The sequence below is a fragment of the Pristiophorus japonicus genome, chromosome 19 (genome assembly GCF_044704955.1).
Source record: "Pristiophorus japonicus isolate sPriJap1 chromosome 19, sPriJap1.hap1, whole genome shotgun sequence".
In the NCBI taxonomy this organism is placed as follows: Eukaryota; Metazoa; Chordata; class Chondrichthyes; family Pristiophoridae; genus Pristiophorus; species Pristiophorus japonicus.
Genome location: NC_091995.1, coordinates 75,445,009 through 75,469,029, shown reverse-complemented (window position 1 = coordinate 75,469,029; position 24,021 = coordinate 75,445,009). Strand labels below are relative to the sequence as shown.

Sequence of the window (24,021 nt, the reverse complement as noted above, 5' to 3'; positions counted from 1 at the left end):
GACATAGGTACAGCTTATGGGGCAGGAGTGGCCACAGTCAATACCTTAGATATTACTAATCTGAACGCTACGATAAAGGGATTGACTGGACAAATAAAGCGGGTTTTAAATAGTTTAAATAACAATCAGAGACAGGTAACAGGAGCAGGGAAAAAATGACAGTAAGCTGGGGAAAAGAATGGTCACCATATTGGAAAGTCACGCTCAGACTATCAACCAATTAATCAATGTTGCCAAGAAAGCAGAGAACCAAACTCAGGCGCAAGTTATGGAAACTGGATGAGAGAATAATTACGGGAAAATCTGCAGGAAACCAAAGAGGGTAGAGTCCCCACCTGGATCAATAATACCCAAATTCAGAGTCTGACCTCCAGATAGATGCCAGCTGCACAAACACTGCAACGTGTGGTTCCAAGACCAGCACCGCCAAGAACTGTACTCTGACCATGTTGAATGTGAAGGCCCAAACATTTGGCAGGAGTGCCTATTTGGGAAATGGGACTGATTGTTTCACCACCACCAAAAGGACCAACCATTACGGAACACAAATTTGCCCGATACCCAAACCAAGCTTCTACACTCACCCGTTGAGACCTATGAGAATTGGAAACGAAAATATTAGCAATATCGAAAGAAGAGGACAAGTACAAAGAGGACCCCATATCGAAGCCAAAACTCTAATGTAATCAAATCATTATATATATATATATTATATATGATGATTGATCAAAGGGAGGAATGTGGAAGTACTGGCCATAAGGTCACCGGTCTGGGCAGCCAAAGTGGAGCCAATTTCCCCCAACATAAAGACCGAGTATGCACTGTCAATTTCAGCAGGAAAGACCCTGATCACCTCAGACTTACTGGCACTAACTCAACTAGTTAGGCCTGAAAAGGAAGGTATAAAGATAGACAGGTTCGGACAGTCCATAGCGAAGACCTAGGAGTAACACTCGGCAGAAGTAGGCACCGGGGAAGAGACCCTTGACGGAACAGTGTTAGGACGAACTGATCATCCAGGGACCTATTGGATAACTATAAAGTATAAGTGGTGAGTCTTGTACTTCTTCTGGATTAAACGAACATTAACGGTACCGCCACTGTCTAGTGTGTCATTTGGTATTTAACTCAAGAACCGTCGCAAGCAACTATTAGTCACACGACTAGCGAAATTGCCATTCGAGCAACAGAGGCGTTTCACAGGACTGTCCCCAGTCCATGGGCCGGAGAGTAGAGGGATTTGGCCCTCTTTTCCTTTTGTGATGTTGTTGGGGCGGTATTTAACGCGGCTGCAGGCGGAAGTGGATCAGGAGCTTCAGAGTCGGCCGACAAATGAGATAAAATGGCGGCCGCGGCGGAGCGCCCTCCCCTTTAAGGGTGGACGCGCCTCCCATCCACTGGCAGCTTCCCGCCGCGCAAAGCTGTTGGGGGGGGGCACCAAGTGGTGGTGGCAGCTCCGTACCGTGGGGCAGAAAGGGGTTTCCGCCGGGCGGTAAGGGGTCGGCGCGTGCTCGACTGGGCGGGAACACAGGTGGTGCATAACCCGTTTCCGCTGCTCCCGGCCTGGGGGCATTTTCTGATGGGTCGGCCCATCCACCTGCCCCCAATCGGTAAGGTCTTACCGCCCCATCATCATCACCATAGGCGGTCCCTCGTATCGAGGATGAGTTCACAGATGTTTCAATGAAGGACCTAATATTCCAGGTCCCGGACTACATGTTGAAGGGTGGAAGATGCCTGTGCGTGGATTTTTTTAACATGGTGACTGTTGCACACCAGCCACCACACGGGCTTGACAGAGCTAGGACTTGGTCCAGTGGCAAGATTTATCCAAGACGACCGCCCCATTAAGGAGGGGGGGAATTTCGGCCCCGTAGGTTTTAATCAACTCAAAACCAAACTAGAAGCGTATGGTAATGCAGGCTGTGAGGCAATGCACCCCACTGCTGCTCCGACCCAGTGTCCTAAAAGTCAGCAGGGGATGAGCCCGTACCCAACATTCCTGCAGGATTCCTCTCCTGACCCTAGCACATGGGGATTGCACACAGCGGCTGCCGGCTGCTTGTCTCCTTTGCTGCAGGAGAGTTAATCCCATTAGTACCTGTCGCGGGGGAAGCAGCTTGGCTGCGTGCCGTCTCAGTTGGGCGCGGGGTGGGGCACAGGAGGAGGCCATTCGGCCCATCATGCCTGTGCCGGCTCTTTGAATGAGCGATCCAATTAGTCCCACTCCCCCGCTCTTTCCCCGTAACTCTACAAATTTTTCCCTTTCAAGTATTCATCCAATTCCCTTTTGAAAGTTACTATCCAATCTGCTTCCACCGCCCTTTCAAACACTGCACTATAACATTTTCTCCTCATCTTTATCGCCTGGCTTTTTTTATCACTATCTTAAATCTGTGCTCTCTAGTTACCGACCCTCTTACCAGGGGAAGCAGTTTCTCCCGATCTACTCTATCGTAACCCCATTTAATTCTGAACACCTCCATTAAATCTCCCCTTAACCGTCTCTGCTCTAAGGAGAACAACCCCAGTTTCTTCAGTCTCTCCATGTCACTGAAGTCCCTCGTCCCTGGCACCCTTCTAGTAAATCTCCTTTGCACCTTCTCCAAGGCCTTGACATCCTTCCTAAAGGAACCCAGAACCGAACACAATACTCCAGCTGAGGTCTAACCAGTGATATGTGAAGGTGTAGCATAACTTCCTAGTAGTTGTACTCTACACCACTATTTATAAAGCCAAGGAACCCGTGTACTTTTTTAACAGCTTTATCAACTTGTTCTGCCACCATCAGAGATTTGTCCTGAGTACCTATTACTACTTTAACCCATGTCCTTTTGTCCTACAGTTGTGATATTCCAGATTAACCTTTTCCATTAACTATCTTCCAAACTCTATAACATCACCTCTCTGGTGCCAAGTCTGTCCAGTATTGATAGATGCTGCCGTGCTTGTGAGACATAGTATTGACCCATGTTTAGGTCTGCACCTACCCTTCCCCCCCAACAACTTCCTGGCTTCCCCCCCCCACCGTCCCATTCCGTAGATAGGGCATTGTGTGTGGGCCATGGATTGTTGACAGGTTTATTGGGTACGAAGTGAACAGCGACAGTGTTGTGCCTTCTGGATTTCGTCCAATCCAATGATGTCACTTGCCACACACGCACCAAGCTTTCAGAGAAATCAGCCGGGTCTAGGGAGTGGAGAGGGAGAGCGTGGTGCGGGTGTGGGGGGAGAGGTGGAGGACACGATGGTGCAGTATAAATGGGGAGGGGGAAGGGAGGGGTGAGGTTGGGGGAATGTGATTTGTCTGCTCATCTGGATCACGTTCCCATGTTGCTCTCCGAGCTCTTTACCCTCCCCTCCAATCCTCTCTGTCCCCTCCCCAATTCCCTCTCTTGCCTCTGATCCCCTCTCTCTCCCCCTCCGATCCCCCCCCCCCTCCCATCCCCTCTCTCTCTCACGGCTCCGATCCCCTCTCTTCCCCCCCACGCCGATCCCCTCTCTCTCACGCCTCCGATCCCCTCTCTCTCTCACACCTTCGATCCCCTCTCTCTCCCCTTCCGACCCCCCCTCTCTCCCCCTCCGATCCCCCCCTCTCTCCCCCTCCGATCCCCTCCCTCTCCCCCTCCAATCCCTCTCTCTCCCCCTCCGTGTCCTTACTCTCTCCCCCTTCAATTTTCTCTCTTCCCCCTCCCGCTTTCTCCCCCTCCAATCTCCCTTGTCTCTCTCATTCTCTCCCCCTCCAATCTCCCTTGTCTCTCTCTCTCTCCCCCTCCAATCCTTTCTCTCCCCCTCCGATCCCCCCTCTCTCCCCCTCCGATCCCCCCCCTCCGATCCCCTCTCTCCCCCCCCTCCAATCCCCTCTCTCTCTCACGCCTCTGATCCCCCCCTCTCTACCCCTCCGATCCCCCCTCTCTACCCCTCCAATCCCCTCCCTCTCCCCCTCCGATCGCCTCTCTCTCCCCCCTCCGTGTCCTCACTCCCTCCCCCTTCAATTTTCTCTGTCCCCCCTTCCGCTTTCTCCCCCTCCAATCTCCCTTGTCTCTCTCCCCCCCTCCGATCCCCTCTCTCTCCCCCTCCCTCTCACACCTCTGATCCCCTCTTTCTCGGAACTCCAATCCCCTCCCGCGCTCTCCCCCTCCGATCTCTCCCCCTCCAATCCGTTTTCCCTCTCTCCCTCGTCCCCCCGATCCCCCTTCTCTCTCCCCCCTCCTATCCTCTCATTCTCTCCCCCTCTGATCCCCTCTCTCCTCCTGCCGAATCCCTCCCTTTCCCCCAGTCTCTCCCCCTCCATCTCCCCAGTCCTTCCCCCTCCGATCCCTTACCTCCCCCCCGATGTCCTCGCTCACTCCCTCTCACCCCTCCTCTCTCCCCCAGTCCCTCTCCGATTTCCTCCTCTCCCTCCCTCTGATTCCCTCTCCTGTCCTCTGATCCCCTCTCCACCAGTCTCCCCCCCATCCCCTCTCTCTCCCCCAGTCTCCCCTCCGATCCCCTCTCTACCCAGTCCCCCCCGATCCTCTCTCTCCCCAGTCTCCCCTCTCTCTCCCTTCCTCCAATTTCTCCTCTCTCTCCCCCCCTGAACCCCCCCTCTCTCCGATCCCCCCCCTCTCCCCACTCTCTCCCCCCTCTGATCCCCTCCCCTCTGATTCCCCCTCTCTTTTCCCCCTCAAATCTCCTCTTCTCCCCTTGGCCACCAACAGATCCAGTTCTCCCACAAAGCCAAGGATAGCTTGGCCTGCTGCATTATGCATGCACGCCTCGGTAAACAGCACGCATGCGCAGAAGGGGATTGAATGTACATGCGCGGCACCGGTATACCGCGAGATACCGCGCACATGTGCAGAAGGGGATCGGGTGTGCATGCACTGCACCGGTATACCATGAGATGCCGCGCACATGTGCAGAAGGGGATCGAATGTACATACACGGCACCGGTATACCGCGAGATACCGCTCACATGTACAGAGGGCAGCAACATTTTTCGTGCAGATAATCACGGTGTTAACAAATCCGTGCAGTCTGTCATTTATTAACCCATGTTCTTCCAAATGACAATGAATTTTGTCTCAGATTATTGTCTCTATAAATTTCCCCACCACCGGTGGACAATAGGCTGTCTGGCCGGTAGTTTATCTCTCTTCCCCTTTTTAGAATAGAAGTAAAATAAGTTTGAAGAAGTGGAAAAATAACTGAGTGAAAAAGTTAACGCTGGCTGATCTTACTCTATTGTGTCATTGAAGCATTCTTGAGGCTGGCCAGTTAATCATCAATAGTGGCCTGGAGCGCTGCAGACCTGCCTACCTCGGGGATCAGATTACAAACTTTGCCACACAGAATTGACTCAGTTCCAATCTCCATGCTTGTTGATTTGGAGTCAACATAGCCCAAACAGACCCCGATTACCTTCAAATGAGATACTAAACCGAGGCCCTTACTGCTCTCTCAGGTGGACGTAAAAGATCCCGCGGCACTATTTCGGAGAAGAGCAGGGGAGTTATCCCCGGTGTCCTGGGGCCAACATTTATTCCTCAATCAACATTGCAAAAAACAGATTGTCAGGTCCTTATCACATTGCTGTTTGTGGGAGCTTGCTGTGTGAACTTTTGGCTTTACGTAAGGGGTTTTGTCACAAGAATTGAATCTGTGACATTCCTGATCAGTGTAGACCAGACCACTCGGCATTGTGTTTACCAACTAATGCATTGGAAAAGCTTGAGAACGCGGTGTTTAATTTATTGTCCAGCCAAGTCCGAGTAGTCATAAATTCCACCCTTCACACAATGCAAACTGATCTTAGTGACGTGTGATTGTTGAGCGCCAGCAGATTTGCTGTTGATCACACTGATATTTTAAGAACGTTTACAGAAAGTGGCTTAATGCGAAGATCAGGAAATTTGGCACCAAATTGTAATCTAGCATGAACTTGTAAACTTCTCGTCATTGGAACCAATGATGGAATCACCTCTAAATTAATCAACAGAATTAGTTTCCCGCAAACATTCTGATTTGGTTTCATTATTTGTGTAAATCAAATTTAATGTCAGTATCAGAGAGGCTTAAAAACAAAATCACTTTTTGTGTGTGATCATCAATGTAAGGGATGTTTGCTGCTCTGGAAATAAATAGTTTGTTTGGTGCACCTTGCATTCGGTTCAATGCTAGGACCCCTGCAGTTTTTGATATCAATATCAGGTTACTGCACAAGATAAGAGCTCACGGGGTTGGGGGCAATATATTATGTGGATAGAGGATTGGTTAACCAACAGAAAGCAGAGAGTTGAGATAAATGGGTCATTTTCCGGTTGGCAAACTGTAAGTAGTGGGGTGCCACAGGGATCAGGGACCTCAACTATTTACAATTTATATTAATATTTTGGATGAAGGGACCGAGTGTAATGTAGCCAAATTTGCTGATGATACAAAGATAGGTGGGAAAGCAAATTGTGAGGAAGATGCAAAGAATCTACAAAGGGATATAAATAGGCTAAGTGAGTGGGCAAAAAATTGGCAGATGGGAGCAAAATGTGGGAAAATGTGAAGTTATTCATTTTGGTAGGAAAAATAAAAAAGCTAATTATTATTTACATGATGAGAGATTACAAAATGCGGTGGTACAGAGGGATCTGGGGGTCCATGTTACATAAAACACAAAAAGTTAGCATGCAGGTACAGCAAATAATTAGGAAGGCAAATGGAATGTTGGCCTTTATTGCAAGGGGAATGGAGTATAAAAATAGGAACATAAGAACATAAGAAATAGGAACAGGAGTAGGCCATACGACCCCTCGAGCCTGCTCCGTCATTCAATAAGATCATGGCTGATCTGATCATGGACTCAGCTCCACTTCCCCGCCCGCTCCCCATAACCCCTTATCCTATTATCGCTCAAGAAACTGTATTTTTCTGTCTTAAATTTATTCAATGTCCCAGCTTCCACAGCTCACTGAATCAGCAAATTCTACAGATTTACAAATCTCAGAGAATAAATTTCTCCTCAGCTCTGTTTTAAATGGGTGGCCCCTTATTCTAAGATCATGCCCTCTAGTTCTAGTCTCCCCCATCAGTGGAAACAACCTCTCTGCATCCACCTTGTCAAGCCCCCTCATAATCTTGTACGTTTCGATAAGATCAGCTCTCATTCTTCTGAATTCCAATGAGTATAGGCCCAACCTACTCAACCTTTCCTCATAAGTCAATCCCCTCATCTCCGGAATCAACCTGGTGAACCTTCTCTGAACTGCCTCCAAAGGAAGTATATCCTTTCATAAATATGGAAACCAAAACTGCACGCAGTATTCCAGATGTGGCCTCACCAATACCCTGTATAACTGTAGCAAGACTTCCCTGCTTTTATACTCCATCCCCTTTGCAGTAAAGGCCAAGATACCATTGGCCGTCCTGATCACTTGCTGTACCTGCATATTATCCTATTGTGTTTCATGCACAAGTACCCCCAGGTCCCGCTTGCTCTTTGATTTTTTTCTGCCAAAGTGCATGACCTCACACTTTCCAACATTATACTCCATCTGCCAATTTTTTGCCCACTCACTTAACTTGTCTATGTCCTTTTGCAGATGTTTTGTGTCCTCCTCACACATTGCTTTTCCTCCCATCTTTGTATTGTCAGCAAACTTGGCTATTTTACACTCAATCCCTTCTTCCAAGTCGTTAATACAGATTGTAAATAGTTGGGGTCCCAGCACTGATGCAGCAACCCAGTAGTTACTGGTTGCCAACCAGAGAATGAACCATTTATCCCGACTCTCTGTTTTCTGTTCGTTAGCCAATCCTCCATCCATGCTAATATATTACTCCCAACCCCGTGAACTTTTATCTTGTGCGGTAACCTTTTTTGTGGCACCTTCTCAAATGCCTTCTGGAAGTCCAAATACACCACATCCACTGGTTCCCCTTTATCCACTCTGTTCGTTACATCCTCAAGGATTCCAGCAAATTTATCAAACATGACTTCCCCTTCATAAATCCATGCTGACTCTGCCTGACCAAATTTTGCTTTTCCAAATGTCCTGCTACTGCTTTAATAATGGACTCCAACATTTTCCCAACCACAGATGTTAGACTAACTGGTTTATAGTTTACTGCTTTTTGTCTGCCTCCTTTTTTAAATAGGGGCGTTACATTTGCAGTTTTCCAATCTGCTGGGACCTCCCTAGAATCCAGGGAATTTTGGTAAATTACAACCAATGCATCCACAATCCCTGCCGCTACTTCTCTTAAGACCCTATAATGCAAGCCATCAGGTCCAGGGGATTTATCTGCCTTTAGTCCCATTATCTTACTGAGTACCACCTCCTTAGTGATTGTGATTGTGTTAAGTTCCTCCCCCCTATAGCCCCTTGACTATCCACTATCAGAATATTGTTAGTGTCCTCTACCGTAAAGACTGATACAAAATATTTGTTCAGAGTTTCTGCCATCTCCATGTTCCCCATTACTAATTCCCCGGTCTCGTCCTCTAAGGGACCAACATTTACTTTAGCCACTCTTTTCCTTTTTATATACTTATAGAAACTCTTGCTATCTGTTTTTATATTTTGTGCTAGTTTACTTTCATAGTCTATCTTCCCTTTCTTAATCATTTTTTTAGTCATTCTTTGCTGGCTTTTAAAAGCTTCCCAGTCTTCTGTCCTCCCACTAGTTTTGGCCACTTTGTATGCCCTTGTTTATAATTGGATACCGTCCTTTATTTCTTTAGTTAGCCACGGATGGCTATCTTTTCTCTTACACCCTTTCCCTCCTCACTGAAATATATTTTTCTTGAGAGTTGTGAAATATCTTATTAAATGTACACCACTGTTCATCAACTGTCCTACACTTTAATCTATTTTCCCAGTCCACTTTAGCCAACTCTGCCCTCATACCTTCATAGTCTCCTTTATTTAAGCTTAGTACGCTGGTTAGAGATCCAACTTTCTCATCCTTCATCCTGCTACAACTGTACAGGGCGTTGGTAAGACCACACCAGGTGTACTGCGTATACTTTTGGTCTCCTTATTTAAGGAGGGATATACTTGCACCTGGAGGAAGTTTAGAGAAGGTTCATGAGGTTGATTCTTAAGATGGAGGGGTTGTCATATGAAGAAAGGTTGAGCAGATTGGGCCTATACTCATTGGAGTTTAGAAGAATGAGAGGTGATCTAAACATATAAGATTCTGAGAGGACGCGACAGGGTAGATGGAGAGAGGATGTTTCCCCTCATGGGGGAATCTAGAACCAGGGGGCATAGTTTCAGAATAAGGGGTCGCCCATTTAAAATGGAAATGAGGAAGAATTTCTTCTCTCAGAAGGCTGTGAATCTTTGGAATTCTCTACCTCAGAGAGCTGTGGAGGCTGGGCCATTGAATGTATTTAAGGTGGGAATAGACAGATTTTTGAAAGCTAGGAGAGTCAAGGGTTATGGGGAGCGGGTGGGGAAGTGGAATTGAGACCAGGATCAGATCAGCCATGATCTTATTAAATGGCTTGGCAGCCTCGAGGGGCCAAATATCCTACTCCTGCTCCTATTTCTTATGTTCTTATGATATACATTAATGGGGGTACAGGGCACAATTTTGAAATTTACAGAAGACACGAAACTTGGCAGTGTAGTAAACAGTGAGGAATATAGTAATAGACTTTAAGAAGACATAGATAGGCTGGTGGAACGGGCAGACACATAGCACCTCAAATTCACCGCAGAGAAGTGTGAGGTGATACATTTTGGCAGGAAGAATAAGGACAGACCATACACACTAAATGGTATGATTTTAACGGGGTTGCATGAACAGAGAGACCCGGAGGTGTTTGTGCACAAATCTTAGGTGATAGGACAGGTTAACAAAGCTGTTAATAAAGTATACGGGATCTGGGCTTTATAAATAGCGGCCAGGAAGTTATGCTAAACCTATATAAAACAGTAGTTTGGCCCTAACTGGAGTATTGTGTCCAATTCTGGGCACCACACTACAGGAAGGACGTTAAGGCTTTGGAGAGATTACGGGAGAGACTTACGAGAATGGTTCCAAGGATGAAGGATTACAGTTTTATGGATAGACTAGAGAAGCTGGGATTGTACTCCTTGGAGCAGAGAAGGCTAAGAGGAGATTTGATAGATTTAGATAGAGGAAATAAAGAGAAACTGTCTTCAATGGCTGAAGGGTCGATAACCAGAGGGCACAGATTTAAAATAATTGACACAAGAACCAGAGGCGACAAGAGGGAAAATGTTTTTTACGCAAAGAGTGGTTATGATCTGGAACGCACTGCCTGATAGGGCGATGGACACAGGTTCAATAGTAACCTTCAAAAGAAATTGGTTACATACTTGAAGCAGAAAAAATAGCAGGGATATGGGGGAGTGGGTCTGACTGAATTGTTCTTCAAAAGAGCTGGTGCAGACTCGATGGGCCAAAAGGCTTCTTTCTGTGCTGTATTGTGCTTTGATTGTATGAGCATGGAGCATTCCCGGCTCAGGAACAGCATGGCATGGATGTAGAGCTCCCTGTACACTGCTCCTGCAGAGCATCGTAACATCCAGCCTCTGAACAGCGCCCCCTGGTGTGACATTTCCATTTCCCATAGCGAGGCCTTGCTGAATGAGATCACCACTCCAGTTGCCTGCGTTGTTGGCCACGTCAATTATAACTCGACGTTAAGGGGAACTGATAGGGTATTCGAGAGAAACTATATTTGCTGGTTGGGGAGTCTAGGACTAGGGGGCATAGTCTAAAAATTAGAACCATGCCTTTCAGGAGTGAAATTAGGAAATTAGGAAACACTTATACACACAAAGGGTGGATCTCACTTCCGCAAACGGCAAATGATGCTAGGTAATTGTTAACTTAACATTTTTGTTAACCAAAGGTAGAATTACCCAAAGGTATTTACAGTGCAGAAACAGGCCATTTGGCCCAACTGATCCATGCAGATCTTTTAACGCCCCAGGAGCCTCCTCCCACCCCTCTTCATCTCTCAGGTGATTCAGCAAAGCTTACTGACCAGGTTCATACATGAGGCACATACACCAAGAAATACAGGAGTATTTTACCCCATTACTCCCGATAACACTGCCCCTGTATACAGGACCTTGTAAGGAGTATGTGACCCCTTTTACTACTCGTAACACTGCCCTGGTGTCTGTAATGGGAGCTGTTTAATGAGTGTGAACAAGTCCCTCAATAATTATAATTCAATACGATGAAACTGCAGACTGTTGGATGATTGAAGGCGATGCCTCAGACAGACCCGTGAGCCTCTGCATTATTTATCTGCGTGAGGCTGTGATCACATGCCCGACTGTGGAATGAGCAGCAGTCGTTAGGTGATAATTAGCTGGCATCACTCCCACCTTCACCGTGCTTAATTAGCACTCGCTCGGGCTGTGCAATTATGGCCAGGGCCCAGAAATAGAGCCAGTCGGAGAGACTGCCCACCTTGAGCGCCCTTTGTAGCCCTTAGATCGGGATTAAGGTGAAGAGAGGATGGGAGGAGGCTCGTGTGCAGCAATTATCACCAGCATGGACCAGTCGGGCCGAGTGGCTTGTTCCTGTGCGGGAAATTCGATGTAGTTCTATGTACATAAGAACATAAGAAATAGGAACAGGAGTAGGCCATTTGGCCCCTTGAGTCTGCTCTGCCATTCAATAAAATATGGCTGATCTGATCCTGGCCTCAACTCCACTTCCCTGCCTGCTCCCCATAACCATGGACTCCCTTATCATTCAAAAATCTGTCTGTCTCCACCTTAAATATACTCAATGACCCAGCCTCCACAGCTCTCTGGGGCAGAGAATTCCATAGATTTCCGACCGTCTCCGAGAGAAGAAATTCCTCCTAATTTCTGTTTTAAATGGGCGACCCTTTATTCTGAAACTATTCCCCTAGTTCTAGACTTCCCCCACGAGGGGAAACATCCTCTCTGCATCTGCCATGTCCAGCCCCCTCAGAATCTTACACGTGTCAATAAGATCACCTCTCCTTCTTCTAAACTCCGATGAGTACAGGCCCAGTCTGCTCAACCTTTCTTCATACGACAACTCCTTCATCTCAAGGTATGGAGTTAGGTCACAGATAAGTCAGGATCTCACTGAAGGGCAGAACAGGCTAGAGGGGCTTGAATGGCCTCTTCCTGTCCCTGTTTCACTAACCTTTAAACTTCTGCACGTACTGTCTGAATTCCTCCGTGCTGTAGGCTTCATCCACCCCTGTGAGAGCGACTGCACCATCGACCCCGGATCTCGGGCCATCCCAGAGCTCTCGGCTCTGGTTCCGCCGCGGCACAAACAGGATGGCCTTGTGGGACGGCAGGCTCTTTCCGGGAATACTGCGGAGCAGCAGGATGCTGTCCGGCTCCTGGAAGCCGCAGAGGTAGAGGAAGTTGGTGTTCTGGTGGAAGGGGAATGGGATGTCGTTGGTCATGTAGTAAGTGGGGTGGGACAGCAGAACGACTGCGTGGTCACAAGGCTCCGGGGCTTCTTTGTGGATCAGGCTCAGCAGTTTGTGCCGACGCAGGGCATATTCCATCTGTGTCAGCCCAGGCGTGACCTCGCCTGTAGATGAAGCAGAAATACAGTCACACTCTTTTGATATAATCACAGCTACTTGCTGCGCATCTCATAGGAACAGAAAATGCTGGAAATGCGTAAGAAAGACATGGATTTATATAGCACCTTTCATGATCACCGGACGTACCAAAGCGCTTTACAGCCAATGAAGTACTTTTGGAGTGTAGTCGCTGTTGTAATGTGGGAAACGCAGCAGCCAATTTGTGCACAGCAAGCTCCCACAAACAGCAATGTGATAATGACCAGATAATCTGTTTTTTTGTTTTGTTGATTGTAGAATAAATATTGGCCCAGGACACCGGGGAATAACTCCCCTGCTCTTCTTCAAAATAGTGCCGTGGGATCCACATCCACCTGAGAGGGCAGACAGGGCCTCAGTTTAACGTCTCATCCGAAAGACGGCACCTCCGACAGTGGCAGCACTCCCTCTGCACTGGGAGTGTCAGCCTAGATTTTGTGCTCAAGTCCCTGGAGCGGGACTTGAACCCACAACTTTCGGACTCCGAGGCGAGGGTGCTGCCCACTGAGTCAAGCTGACACTGCACTGCATAAGCGAGCTTGAAAAAGAGAGTGTGGTTCGGGCATTCTTCTCTCTCAGATGCTGACCACCCTTCTGCTGAATGTCCAGCGTAATCTGTTTCTATTTCGGGTTCCTAAAATTGTTTCTTTTCTTTATATCGAGCACTTCTTCTGATCAATACAAAACCTACATAAACAAGAAGTAGCTGAGGCGAGTAGAAGCATTTAAGGGGAAGCTAGATAAAGGCATGAGGGAGAAAATGAATAGGAGGATGTGTTGATACGGTGAGATGAAGTCGGGTTGGAGGAGGCTTCTGTATAGCTTAAACACTGGCACGGACCAGTTGGGCCAAATGACCTGTTTCTGTGCTGTACATTCTTTGCAATTCTATAACATACCCTTCACCAGAACTCTCCAACAAGATGTAACATGCACTTACCATGTTTTTGTTCTTCTTAAAAAATAAATTCCTTTTTTCATCCTCAACTGCACAAGGTGAAACTTCAACTGCTAATATGCCAGCTGTTTCAGCCTTGGCTCAGTGGGCAGCACTCTCGCCTCGGAGTCAGAAGGTCGTGGGTTCAAGTCCCACTCCAAGAACTTGAGCGCATAAATCTAGGCTGACACTCCAGTGCAGTGCTGAGAGAGTGCTGCACTGTCGGAGGTGCCATCTTTTGGATGAGACGTTAAACCGAGGCCCCGTCTGCTCTCTCAGGTGGACGTAAAAGATCCCGTGGCACTATTTCGAAGAAGAGCAGGGGAGTTATCCCTGGTGTCCTGGCCAATATTTATCCCTCAATCAGCATCACTAAAACAGATTATCTGGGTCAATACCACATTGCTGTTTGTGGGAGCTTGCTGTGCGCAAATTGGCTGCTGCGTTTTCCACATTACGACAGTGACTATACTCCAAAAAGTACTTCAATGGCTGGAAAGCGCTTTGAGATGTCTGGTAGTCGTGAAAGGCGCTATATAAATGCAAGTCTTTCTTTTGTTAATATCAGTCGTGCTTGTGGTCTCTTATTGGCTAATTTGTTACTATTTAGTACTGAACTATGGGCCTTATACGTTACGTCCCCTTGACTGGCTGGTTTGAGCACACGGCATGCTGATTTGGCAGGAGATCTTTTGTCGTGTGTCTAGCAGGGAGAGAAGAGAAGAAAGAAAAGTTCCTGGCTTGCGTTTTTTATATTCCTCAAGTCCACTGTCCTCAGAAAGCCTCCCGATTGGACTTTGGTTCCAGGGCAGCTCCTTATTGGCTCTTCTCACACACGTGGCTGTCTGCTCTGGCTCAGCCATCTCTGATTAGTTTAAATTACTTTCCAATACACACAACCCATGCGGCAGCTCTGGGGGCTTTCATCTTGTTTCTTATAAAACTTAGCCCATGCTGGCAATCTGTAGGCTTCCATTTTATCCCTACACAAACAGGCCTTTCCGTATAATTTACACTTTTAACATTTATACATACACAGAATCAATTAATAAACACTTTTATTCTTACAGTCTATATTCTCTAGAGTTTAGAAGAATGAGAGGTGATCTCATTGAAACATACTAAATTCATACAGGGCTAGACAGGTGAAAAGCCCGCCAGAACTTGCACATTGTGGCTCGCAATTGAATGACAGAGGGGGATCTTGGAACGCAGCACAGTGATGGAGTCAGTGCCTGTGGAAGGGAAGACGAGAAGGGGGAAATATTTTTGAAATGACAAGGCTCTGAATATTGTGACATTATCTGTAAGGTAGATCTGTAGGATATTTGACGACTGCTGTTAAATGCATGTGTGTTTTTAATAAACCCTTCCAATTGTTTTGAACGAATCGCCTCACTGTCAAATATAAGCCCAGAGAGATTCAGAAATCTTACAAGGCCTAGTCAATTCATTCTCTCCTCATAGGACAATCCCCCCCCCCACCATCCCAGGGATCAGTCTGGTGAACCTTTGTTGCATTTCCTCAATGGCAAGTATATCCTTCCTTAGGTAAGGAGACCAAAACTGTACACAGTACTCCAGGTGTGGTCTCACCAAGGCCCGATATAATTGCAGTAAGATGCTGAGATGCATTTAAGGGGAAGTGAGATAAGTGTACGAGGGAGAAAGGAATGGAAGGATATGTTGATGGGGGTGAGATGAAGAGGGGTGGGAGGAGGCTGGTGTGGAGCATAAACACCGGCACGGACCAGTTTGGGCCGAATGGCCTGTTTCTGTGCTGTGCATTCTATGTCATTCATCCTATTTGTATTCTTCCTTAACCGCCCCCATCTCCGTGGTCGGGATTTTCTTTCTCTTTTGTTGTGGATAAAACATTAAAAAAAATATATATAGATTTTGTGTCTCCAGATTTCTCTCAGTGTGGGGGACGGATGTGGTTTCTAAACTACCCCCCCGCTCCCCCCTTCCCCCACAGCACAGAGGAGAGCAGCACACACAAATCTGCGGTGCCCCTGGATATTTACCTCATGGCAGTGTGCTACGGATGGAGTCCAAGCCTTTGTATTTGTCGATGACGTGGGTGAACACGATGGAGCCACGACGGCACGGGGTGGTGGCTGGGGCCTCCGGCTTCTGTGCTCAACAGCTCACAAACTGAGCCAGAAGCAGAAAGCTCAACAATGGCTTCAATCCAGGTTGCCATTAATTGCCATATACAGGCCCGATATAATTGCAGTAAGATGCTGAGATGCATTTAAGGGGAAGTGAGATAAGTGTACGAGGGAGAAAGGAATAGAAGGATATGCTGATGGGGTGAGATGAAGAGGGGTGGGAGGAGGCTGGTGTGGAGCATGAACACCGGCACGGACCTGCTGGGCAGAATGGCCAGTTTCTCGATTATCCGGGTCCCTCGGGGATTAGGCTATGCCGAGTAAACGATTTCTCCGTTAGAGCGATTCACATTATAAAGTTAAAACCCGATGCCTTCTCCCATGACTCCGATGTCAGCGGCCCAATGCCTTCCTGGGCCAAAATGTTAAATCTCGTTACAATGGTTTCCCGTTGGATCTGTGTGCGGATAATCGAGAGTTGCCTGTATTTAAGATCATTGGCAAAAAAAAAAGAGGCGAGATGAGAATTTGTTTCACGCAGCAAGTTATGATGATCTGGAAGGCACTGCCTCAAGAGGCGGTGGAAGCCGATCCAATAGCAACTTTCAAAAGGGAATTGGATAAATACTTAAAGGGGATATCTTTTACAGGGCTGCGGGGAGAGGACAGGGGGAGTGGGACTAATTGGATCGCTATTTCAGAGAGCCGGCGCAGGCATGATGAGCCGAATGGCCTCCTTCTGTGCTGTACATAAGAATTAGGAGCAGGAGTAGGCCATTCTGCCCCTCGAGCCTGCTCTGCCATTCAATGAGATCATGGCTGATCTACCTCAACTCCACTTTCCTGCACTATCCCCATATCCCTTGTTTCCCTTTATATCCAAAAATCTATCGATCTCTGTCTTGAATATACTCAAAAGACTGAGCCTCCACAGCTCTCTGGGGTAGAGAATTCCAGAGATTCACCACCCTCTGAGTGAAGAAGTTTCTCCTCATCTCAGTCCTAAATATTCTGAGACTATGACCCCTGGTTCTAGACTCCTCAGCCAGAGGAAACATCCTCCCTGCATCTACCCTGTCAAGTCCTGTAGGAATTTTGTATGTTTCAATGAGATCACATTCTCCTAAACTCTAGAGAATATAGGCCTAGTCTACTCATTCTATGAGTTCAAGTCATTGATACCAACAGATCTAACTATCCTGATTATCCACCAACAGGTCCTTTTCAAACCTCCACGGCCACAACGTTGAAACCAGCAAGGAAGCAAGGGAGCTGATTCACTCAGACTTTGGGATCTGGATTGCCTGGGTTTGAAGGCTGCAAGTTGCAACATCCCTGGCATACACATCCATCGAGTCATTCATTCTTTCACTAACTCCGTACCTGTTTTAAGGAGATGGGGGTGTGTGAAGGGGCTGGGCTGCCCAAGGTAGCGAGTGGGGAGGTTCTTCTGTCCGGAAGGTACGATGGAAAATCTTTTGCGAAGGCAGATACCACATCCTGAAGAATGGAAAGTACAAAGGAGCATTAAATCAGCCTACTCCAAAGGAGCCACAATTCAGAATTAAAATGACTCACTGATTCTACATTCACACCTTGTCTGAACAGCCTCAAAGCTGACACTGGCCCTTTCAAACATTTGCTTTTTTTTGGGTGCAACAACAAAATACAGGTGCAGCGTTGAAAATCCGGCGTCCCGGAATGTTCCAGAATCCGGACCGATCGCTGGCAGAGTCGTCCGGAATCCATTAAATGTTCCGGAATCCGGACCCGCCGACCTCGGGGTCCCGCTGCTGCCTGGCCTCGGGCCTCGCCTCACCGCTGCTGCCCTTACCTCGGGGCCTCCTCGCCCAAACACCACCTCCATGGAGGGGCCCGCCCGAACACCGCCTCCATGGAGGGGCCCGCCCGAACACCGCCTCCATGGAGGGGCCCGCCCGAACACCGCCTCCATGGAGGGGCCCGCCCGAACACCGCCTCCATGACGGGGCCCGCCCGAACACCGCCTCCATGGAGGGGCCCGCCCGAACACCGCCTCCATGACGGGGCCCGCCCGAACACCGCCTCCATGGAGGGGCCCGCCCGAACACCGCCTCCATGGAGGGGCCCGCCCGAACACCGCCTCCATGACGGGGCCCGCCCAAACACCGCCTCCGCTACAGGGCCCGCCCGAACACCTCCTCTTCAGCGGGGCCCGCCCAAACACCTCCTCTACAGCGGGGCTCGCCCAAACACCTCCTCTACAGCGGGGCTCGCCCAAACACCTCCTCTACAGCGGGGCTCGCCCAAACACCTCCTCTACAGCGGGGCTCGCCCAAACACCTCCTCTACAGCGGGGCCCGCCCAAACACCTCCTCTACAGCGGGGCCCGCCCAAACACCTCCTCTACAGCAGGGCCCGCCCAAACACCTCCTCTACAGCAGGGCCCGCCCAAACACCTCCTCTACAGCAGGGCCCGCCCAAACACCTCCTCTACAGCAGGGCCCGCCCAAACACCTCCTCTACAGATGGGCCCGCCCAAACACCTCCTCTACAGCAGGGCTCGCCCAAACACCTCCTCTACAGCAGGGCCCGCCCAAACACCTCCTCTACAGCAGGGCTCGCCCAAACACCTCCTCGGCAACGCCCCCCCTTTCTGACAATCTGAAATCTGGAAATACCTGAACCTGGGCTCGGGTGTTTCCGGATTCGTGACGTCAGAAAGATCAAATGTCCGGAATAGCCCGGAATCTGGAACGGACTCGGTCCCAGATTCTCGACACTGTACCTGTACTATAATAACGCAGGCAGATCACTCGCAAAATCAATCCTGGTTACAGGGGTTAGGAGATCAATTACCCAAAGCCTAATACAGAGGTGGACTGGCTCTCCCGAAAGGGCACAGGAGGGTGCCAAATGTACAGCACCATGAACCTATTCACTGGGGCATTCGGGAAATCTCTATATACAGGCTCCTGATTCAGCTAATGATGGTTAAGGCTGCACTTCCCCCACCTCCAAGTCACACACGTAGAATTACACCATCCTGACTTGTCGCCGTTCTTTTATTGTCGGTGAGCAAAATCCTGGCACTCCCGATTAAAGTACCTGAGGGAGTGCTGCACTGTCGGAGGTGCCGTCTTTCAGATGAGACGTTAAACCGAAGCCCCGTCTACCCTCTCATGTGGATGTAAAAGATCCCAAGACACTATTCCGAAGAGCAAGGGAGTTATCCCCGGTGTACTGGCCAATATTTATCGCTCAATCAACATCACTAAAACAGATTATCTGGTCATTATCACATTGCTGTTTGTGGGAGCTTGCTGTGCGCAAATTGGCTGCCGCATTTCTCACATTACAACAGTGACTACATTCCAAAAGTACTTAATTGGCTGTAAAGCGCTTTGAGACGTCCGGTGGTCGTGAAAGGCGCTATATAAATGCCAATCTTTCTTTTCTAATGGTACTATGGGAGTACCGTCACCACACAGTCTGCTGCGGTTCATTGCGAAGACTCGCACCTTCTCAAGTGCAAGTAGGCAACCATGCCAGTGACAATAATGAGTAACAAAAACATTGCCTGCAAGGAACAGGATTCTAGTTGATAACCCTAAGGTTCCAGAGGGAGGTGTAGCAGTGTGTTTAAATTGTTGCGATTTCACTCAAGCCCTTTTGGTCGTTGAGGTCAGCTACAGCAATTTTTGTGCACTAGAACTTGGTGTCTCCCAACATATTCGGGGCTGCCGTTTTAGAAAAAGGGCTCTCAGTATCTCAGCTATCCAATCACACTTTTCATAGAATCATAGAAATTTACACCACGGAAGGAGGCCATTTCGGCCAATTGTGTTCACGCCGGCCGACAAAGAGCTATCCAGCCTAATCCCACTTCCCAGCTCTTGGTCCGTAGCCCTGTAGGTTACAGCATTTCAAGTGCACATCCAAGTACTTTTTAAATGTGGTGAGGGTTTCTGCCTCTACCACCCTTTCAGGCAGTGAGTTCCAGACCCCCACCACCCTCTGTGAAGAACTTTCCCCTCAAATCCCCTCTAAACCTCCCACCAATTAATTTATGCCCCCTGGTTGTTGACCCCTCTGCTAAGGGAAATAGGCCCTTTCTATCCACTCTATCTAGGCCCCTCATAATGTTATACATCTCAATAAGGTCTCCCCTCAGCCTCCTCTGTTCCAAAGAAAACAAACCCAGCCTATCCAATCTTTCCTCATAGCTAAAATTCTCCAGTCCAGGCAACATCCTCGTAAATCTCCCCTGTACCCTCTCCAGTGTAATCACATCTTTCCTGTTAAGTGGTGACCAGAACTGCATGCAGTACTCTAGCTGTGGTCTAACTAGTGTTTTATGTGGCATCAATCTTAACTACATTTTTTTATAAAACTGCAAAAGATCCTGCAGTTGGAGGGAAATAATAAAGTGAGTCCCATAATGATGCTACAATGGGAAATCAAGTTGGGAGAAGCAAGACAGAAAATCTTCAGATGACAGGTCATCGACTTGAAAGACTAATTCTGTTTCTCTCTCCACTGATGTTGCCTGGCCCGCTGTAGTATCTCCAGCATTTTCTGTTTTTATTTTAGAAAATCTTCAGATCCACACACACTGCCTGGTGGGAACCCTGAGCCCGAATGGTCTTCTTCAGTTGGAGGCATCGCATGGTGAAGGGAGTTTAGAGAGTAACGGCAAAAAATGGCAAATTAAATGTTGAAAAATCTCCTTTTTCTCTCCTCCCGAACCTCATTGACAGGACAGGAGGGGGAAGGGTGTCAGCTTTTATTTCCACCCAACCCCCACCCATCAACTTTTATAGAATAATCATAGAATGGTTACAGCACAGGAAAAATACTTGTATTTTGATAGCGCCTTTTACGACCACCGGACATCTCAAAGCATTTTACAGCCAATGAAGTACTTTTGGAGTGTAGTCACTGTTGTAATGTAGGAAACGCGGCAGCCAATTTGCGCACAGTAAGCTCCCACAAACAGCAATATGCTAATGACCAAGTAATCTGTTTTAGTGATGTTGATTGAAGGATAAATATTGGCCCAGAACACCGGGGATAACTCCCCTGCTCTTCTTCAAAATAGTCCACCCGAGAGAGCAGAGGGGGTCTGGTTTAACGTCTCATCTGAAAGACTGCACCTCCGACAGTGCAGCGCTCCCTCAGCACTGCATTGAAGTGTCAGCCTAGATTTATGTGCTCAAGTCCCTGGAGTGGGACTGGAACCCACAACCTTCTGACTCAAAGGCGAGAGTGCTACCCACTGAGCTACAGCTGACAAGGAGGCTATGTGGCTCTTTTGAGCCCGTGCCAGCTCTCTGCAAGAACACTTTGGCTAGTCCCACTCTCCCACCCCACCCTTTCCCCATAGCCCTGCAAACTGTTTTTCCTTTGGGTGTTTATCCAATTTCCTTTTTGCTCCTGGGCCTGGCCACGGTGGCCATTAACAGGTCCAGGCAACGGGCGGTCGTTCAGCCCGACTGCCTGCTTCTCTTCCGCGGCTACGTTCGCGCCGGGGTGTCCTTAGAGACGGAGGAACACCCTGGCGGTGTTCACTGCTACGCTCGCGGTGTCCGGAGATGGAGGGACACCCTGGCGGTGTCCGCTGCTACGCTCACGGTGTCCTTGGAGATGGAGGGACACCCTGGCGGTGTCCACTGCTACGCGAGAGGGTGGGCACCGGAGGGACTGGAGCGCATCATTTGAACAGGGAACAGAATTTTAACTTAATTTGAGTGGTCAGGGTTCCCTTTAGTGTCTATTAGTAAATTTGTGGGTTTTCGTGCCCTTACAAAAGGGGGCACTGGGCTTAAAGGTATATTGGAAATAGCTGAAAGCAAAGATTCAGTAGCTCATGACTGAGCCTCCTGCGTGACATTGCAAGTCCCTTTGTGATCTTAAGATATGTTGAGAGGTGGGTGAAGCCTTCCCTGCCCACAGCCTCAGCTGCATTTGGTGGAGTCTCTAACCTTGAATCCTGAGATGGCTCAAAGCTGAGCTGACAGTTTTGGCCAACATGACTGAACCTTGAGCGTGGAGCTTTATGTGCAGACATGTGAGTGCAGCCACAGTTACAGAGAGCAAGGCTCTGCTCTCCCACTGTGGCTGTGCCAGGCCTCCATGGTCATCCCTGGGAATAGGAGCCTTTCCCCGGTCCTTCCCTCCCCAGGTCGCGCCCGGAGTGACGGGCTCCCGCTGATTGGTCGGCGGTTACGCCATCGTCCAGCGCGATTGGCTGCCCGGGAGGTCAGGCGGGGTCAGCGTGCTGGCGGGCGGCCCGGGTCGCTGCCTGTCGTCAATGCGCAATTAAAGCCGCCCGGCCGGCCCGGGCTTCCCTCACGTTTGTAAATCAGGTTTTCATCCCAGCTTGGGGAAAATAATCTGGCTCGGCGGCCGGCCGGCGGGCTGTGGTGATAGTCGCCGGGGCGGAGTGCGTGCCGCGGAGCAGGCAGCGCGCCGGGCGGCCGCTTCCAGAAGGTTCTGTGCAGGAAGGCGGGAGCGGCGGGCGCAGGGGGAGGGGCGGACACACACACACGGACCGCCACACCGCCGAGCACCATGGACCCGCACAAACTCCGCGACCTCAGCGCCTTCGTGCAACTCTGCAAAGGCAACCCGGCCGTGCTGCACCTGGCCGAGCTGCGCTTCTTCCGGGACTGGCTGCAGAGGTGAGGGGGAGGGGAGAAGAGAGAAACAGAGAGGGTGGGGGAGGGGGAGAGAAACAGAGAGGGTGGGGGAGGGGGAGAGAAACAGAGAGGGTGGGGGAGGGGGAGAGAAACAGAGAGGGTGGGGGAGGGGGAGAGAAACAGAGAGGGTGGGGGAGGGGGAGAGAAACAGAGAGGGTGGGGGAGGGGGAGAGAAACAGAGAGGGTGGGGGAGGGGGAGAGAAACAGAGAGGGTGGGGGAGGGGGAGAGAAACAGAGAGGGTGGGGGAGGGGGAGAGAAACAGAGAGGGTGGGGGAGGGGGAGAGAAACAGAGAGGGTGGGGGAGGGGGAGAGAAACAGAGAGGGTGGGGGAGGGGGAGAGAAACAGAGAGGGTGGGGGAGGGGGAGAGAAACAGAGAGGGTGGGGGAGGGGGAGAGAAACAGAGAGGGTGGGGGAGGGGGAGAGAAACAGAGAGGGTGGGGGAGGGGGAGAGAAACAGAGAGGGTGGGGGAGGGGGAGAGAAACAGAGAGGGTGGGGGAGGGGGAGAGAAACAGAGAGGGTGGGGGAGGGGGAGAGAAACAGAGAGGGTGGGGAGGGGGAGAGAAACAGAGAGGGTGGGGGAGGGGAGGAGAAGGGAGGGAGAGATGGGGGAGGGGGAGAGAAAGAGGGGGAGGGGAGAGAAGAGGGGGTGGGGGAGGGGGAGAGATGGGGGAGGGGGAGAGAAAGAGGGGGAGGGGGGAGAGAAAGAGGGGGTGGGGGAGGGGGAGAGAAAGAGGGGGAGAGAAAGAGGGGGTGGGGGAGGGGGAGAGAAAGGGGAGGGGGAGAGAAAGAGGGGGTGGGGAGGGGAAGAGAAAGAGGGGGAGGGAGAGATGGGGGAGGGGGGAGAGAAAGAGGGGGAGGGGAAGAGAAAGAGGGGGTGGGGGAGGGGAAGAGAGAAAAGAGAGGAGGGAGGGGAAGAGAAAAAGGGGGTGGGGGAGGGGAAGAGAGAAACAGAGAGGGAGGGGAAGAGAGAAACAGGAGGGAAGAGAGAAACAGAGAGGAAGAGAGAAACAGAGGGGAAGAGAGAAACAGAGAGGGAGGGAGGGGAAGAGAGAAACAGAGGGAGGGAGGGGAAGAGAGAAACAGGGAGGGAGGGGAAGAGAGAGGGAGGGAGGGGAAGAGAGAGGGAGGGAGGGGAAGAGAGAGGGAGGGAGGGGAAGAGAGAGGGAGGGAGGGAGGGGAAGAGAGAGGGAGGGAGGGGAAGAGAGGGGGAGGGAGGGGAAGAGAGAGGGAGGGAAGAGAGAAACAGAGAGGGAGGGGAAGAGAGAGGGAGGGGGGGGAAGAGAGAGGGAGGGGGGGGAAGAGAGAGGGAGGGGAGGGGAAGAGAGGGAGGGAGGGGAAGAGAGAGGGAGGGAGGGGAAGAGAGAGGGAGGGAGGGAAGAGAGAGGGAGGGAGGGGAAGAGAGAGGGAGGGAGGGAGGGAAGAGAGAGGGAGGGAGGGAGGGGAAGAGAGAGGGAGGGAGGGGAAGAGAGAGGGAGGGAGGGGAAGAGAGAGGGAGGGAGGGGAAGAGAGAGGGAGGAGGGGAAGAGAGAGGGAGGGAGGGAAGAGGGGAGGGAGGGGAAGAGGGAGGGAGGGAGGGAGGGGAAGAGGGAGGAGGGAGGGGAAGAGAGAGAGAGTGGGGGAGGGGAAGAGTGAGAGAGAGTGGGGGAGGGGAAGAGTGAGACAGGGAGGGAGGGGAAGAGAGAGACCAGGGAGGGAGGGGAAGAG

General features: G+C 50.0%; 2 protein-coding genes across 6 annotated transcripts in view; one reads left to right on the top strand and one right to left on the bottom strand.

Moving 5' to 3' along the window:
• The window catches only part of xpnpep3 (X-prolyl aminopeptidase 3, mitochondrial), a 65,123-nt gene extending 43,350 nt beyond the window's left edge, over nt 1-21,773 (bottom strand). For all 5 annotated transcript variants that reach the window (XM_070861635.1, XM_070861638.1, XM_070861636.1 and 2 more), the window contains exons 1-3: nt 21,598-21,773; nt 17,018-17,134; nt 12,148-12,549 (exon numbers count right to left, since the gene is read on the bottom strand). In XM_070861635.1, coding sequence (XP_070717736.1) covers nt 12,148-12,549; nt 17,018-17,134; nt 21,598-21,646 — 568 coding nt within the window. In that variant the 5' untranslated portion in view covers nt 21,647-21,773. The remainder of the gene's footprint in view (nt 1-12,147; nt 12,550-17,017; nt 17,135-21,597) is intronic.
• A 345-nt stretch (nt 21,774-22,118) lies between these two features.
• st13 (ST13 Hsp70 interacting protein) overlaps nt 22,119-24,021 on the top strand; it is a 47,880-nt gene continuing 45,977 nt past the window's right edge. The window contains exon 1 of the mRNA XM_070861630.1: nt 22,119-22,296. Coding sequence (XP_070717731.1) covers nt 22,187-22,296 — 110 coding nt within the window. The 5' untranslated portion in view covers nt 22,119-22,186. The remainder of the gene's footprint in view (nt 22,297-24,021) is intronic.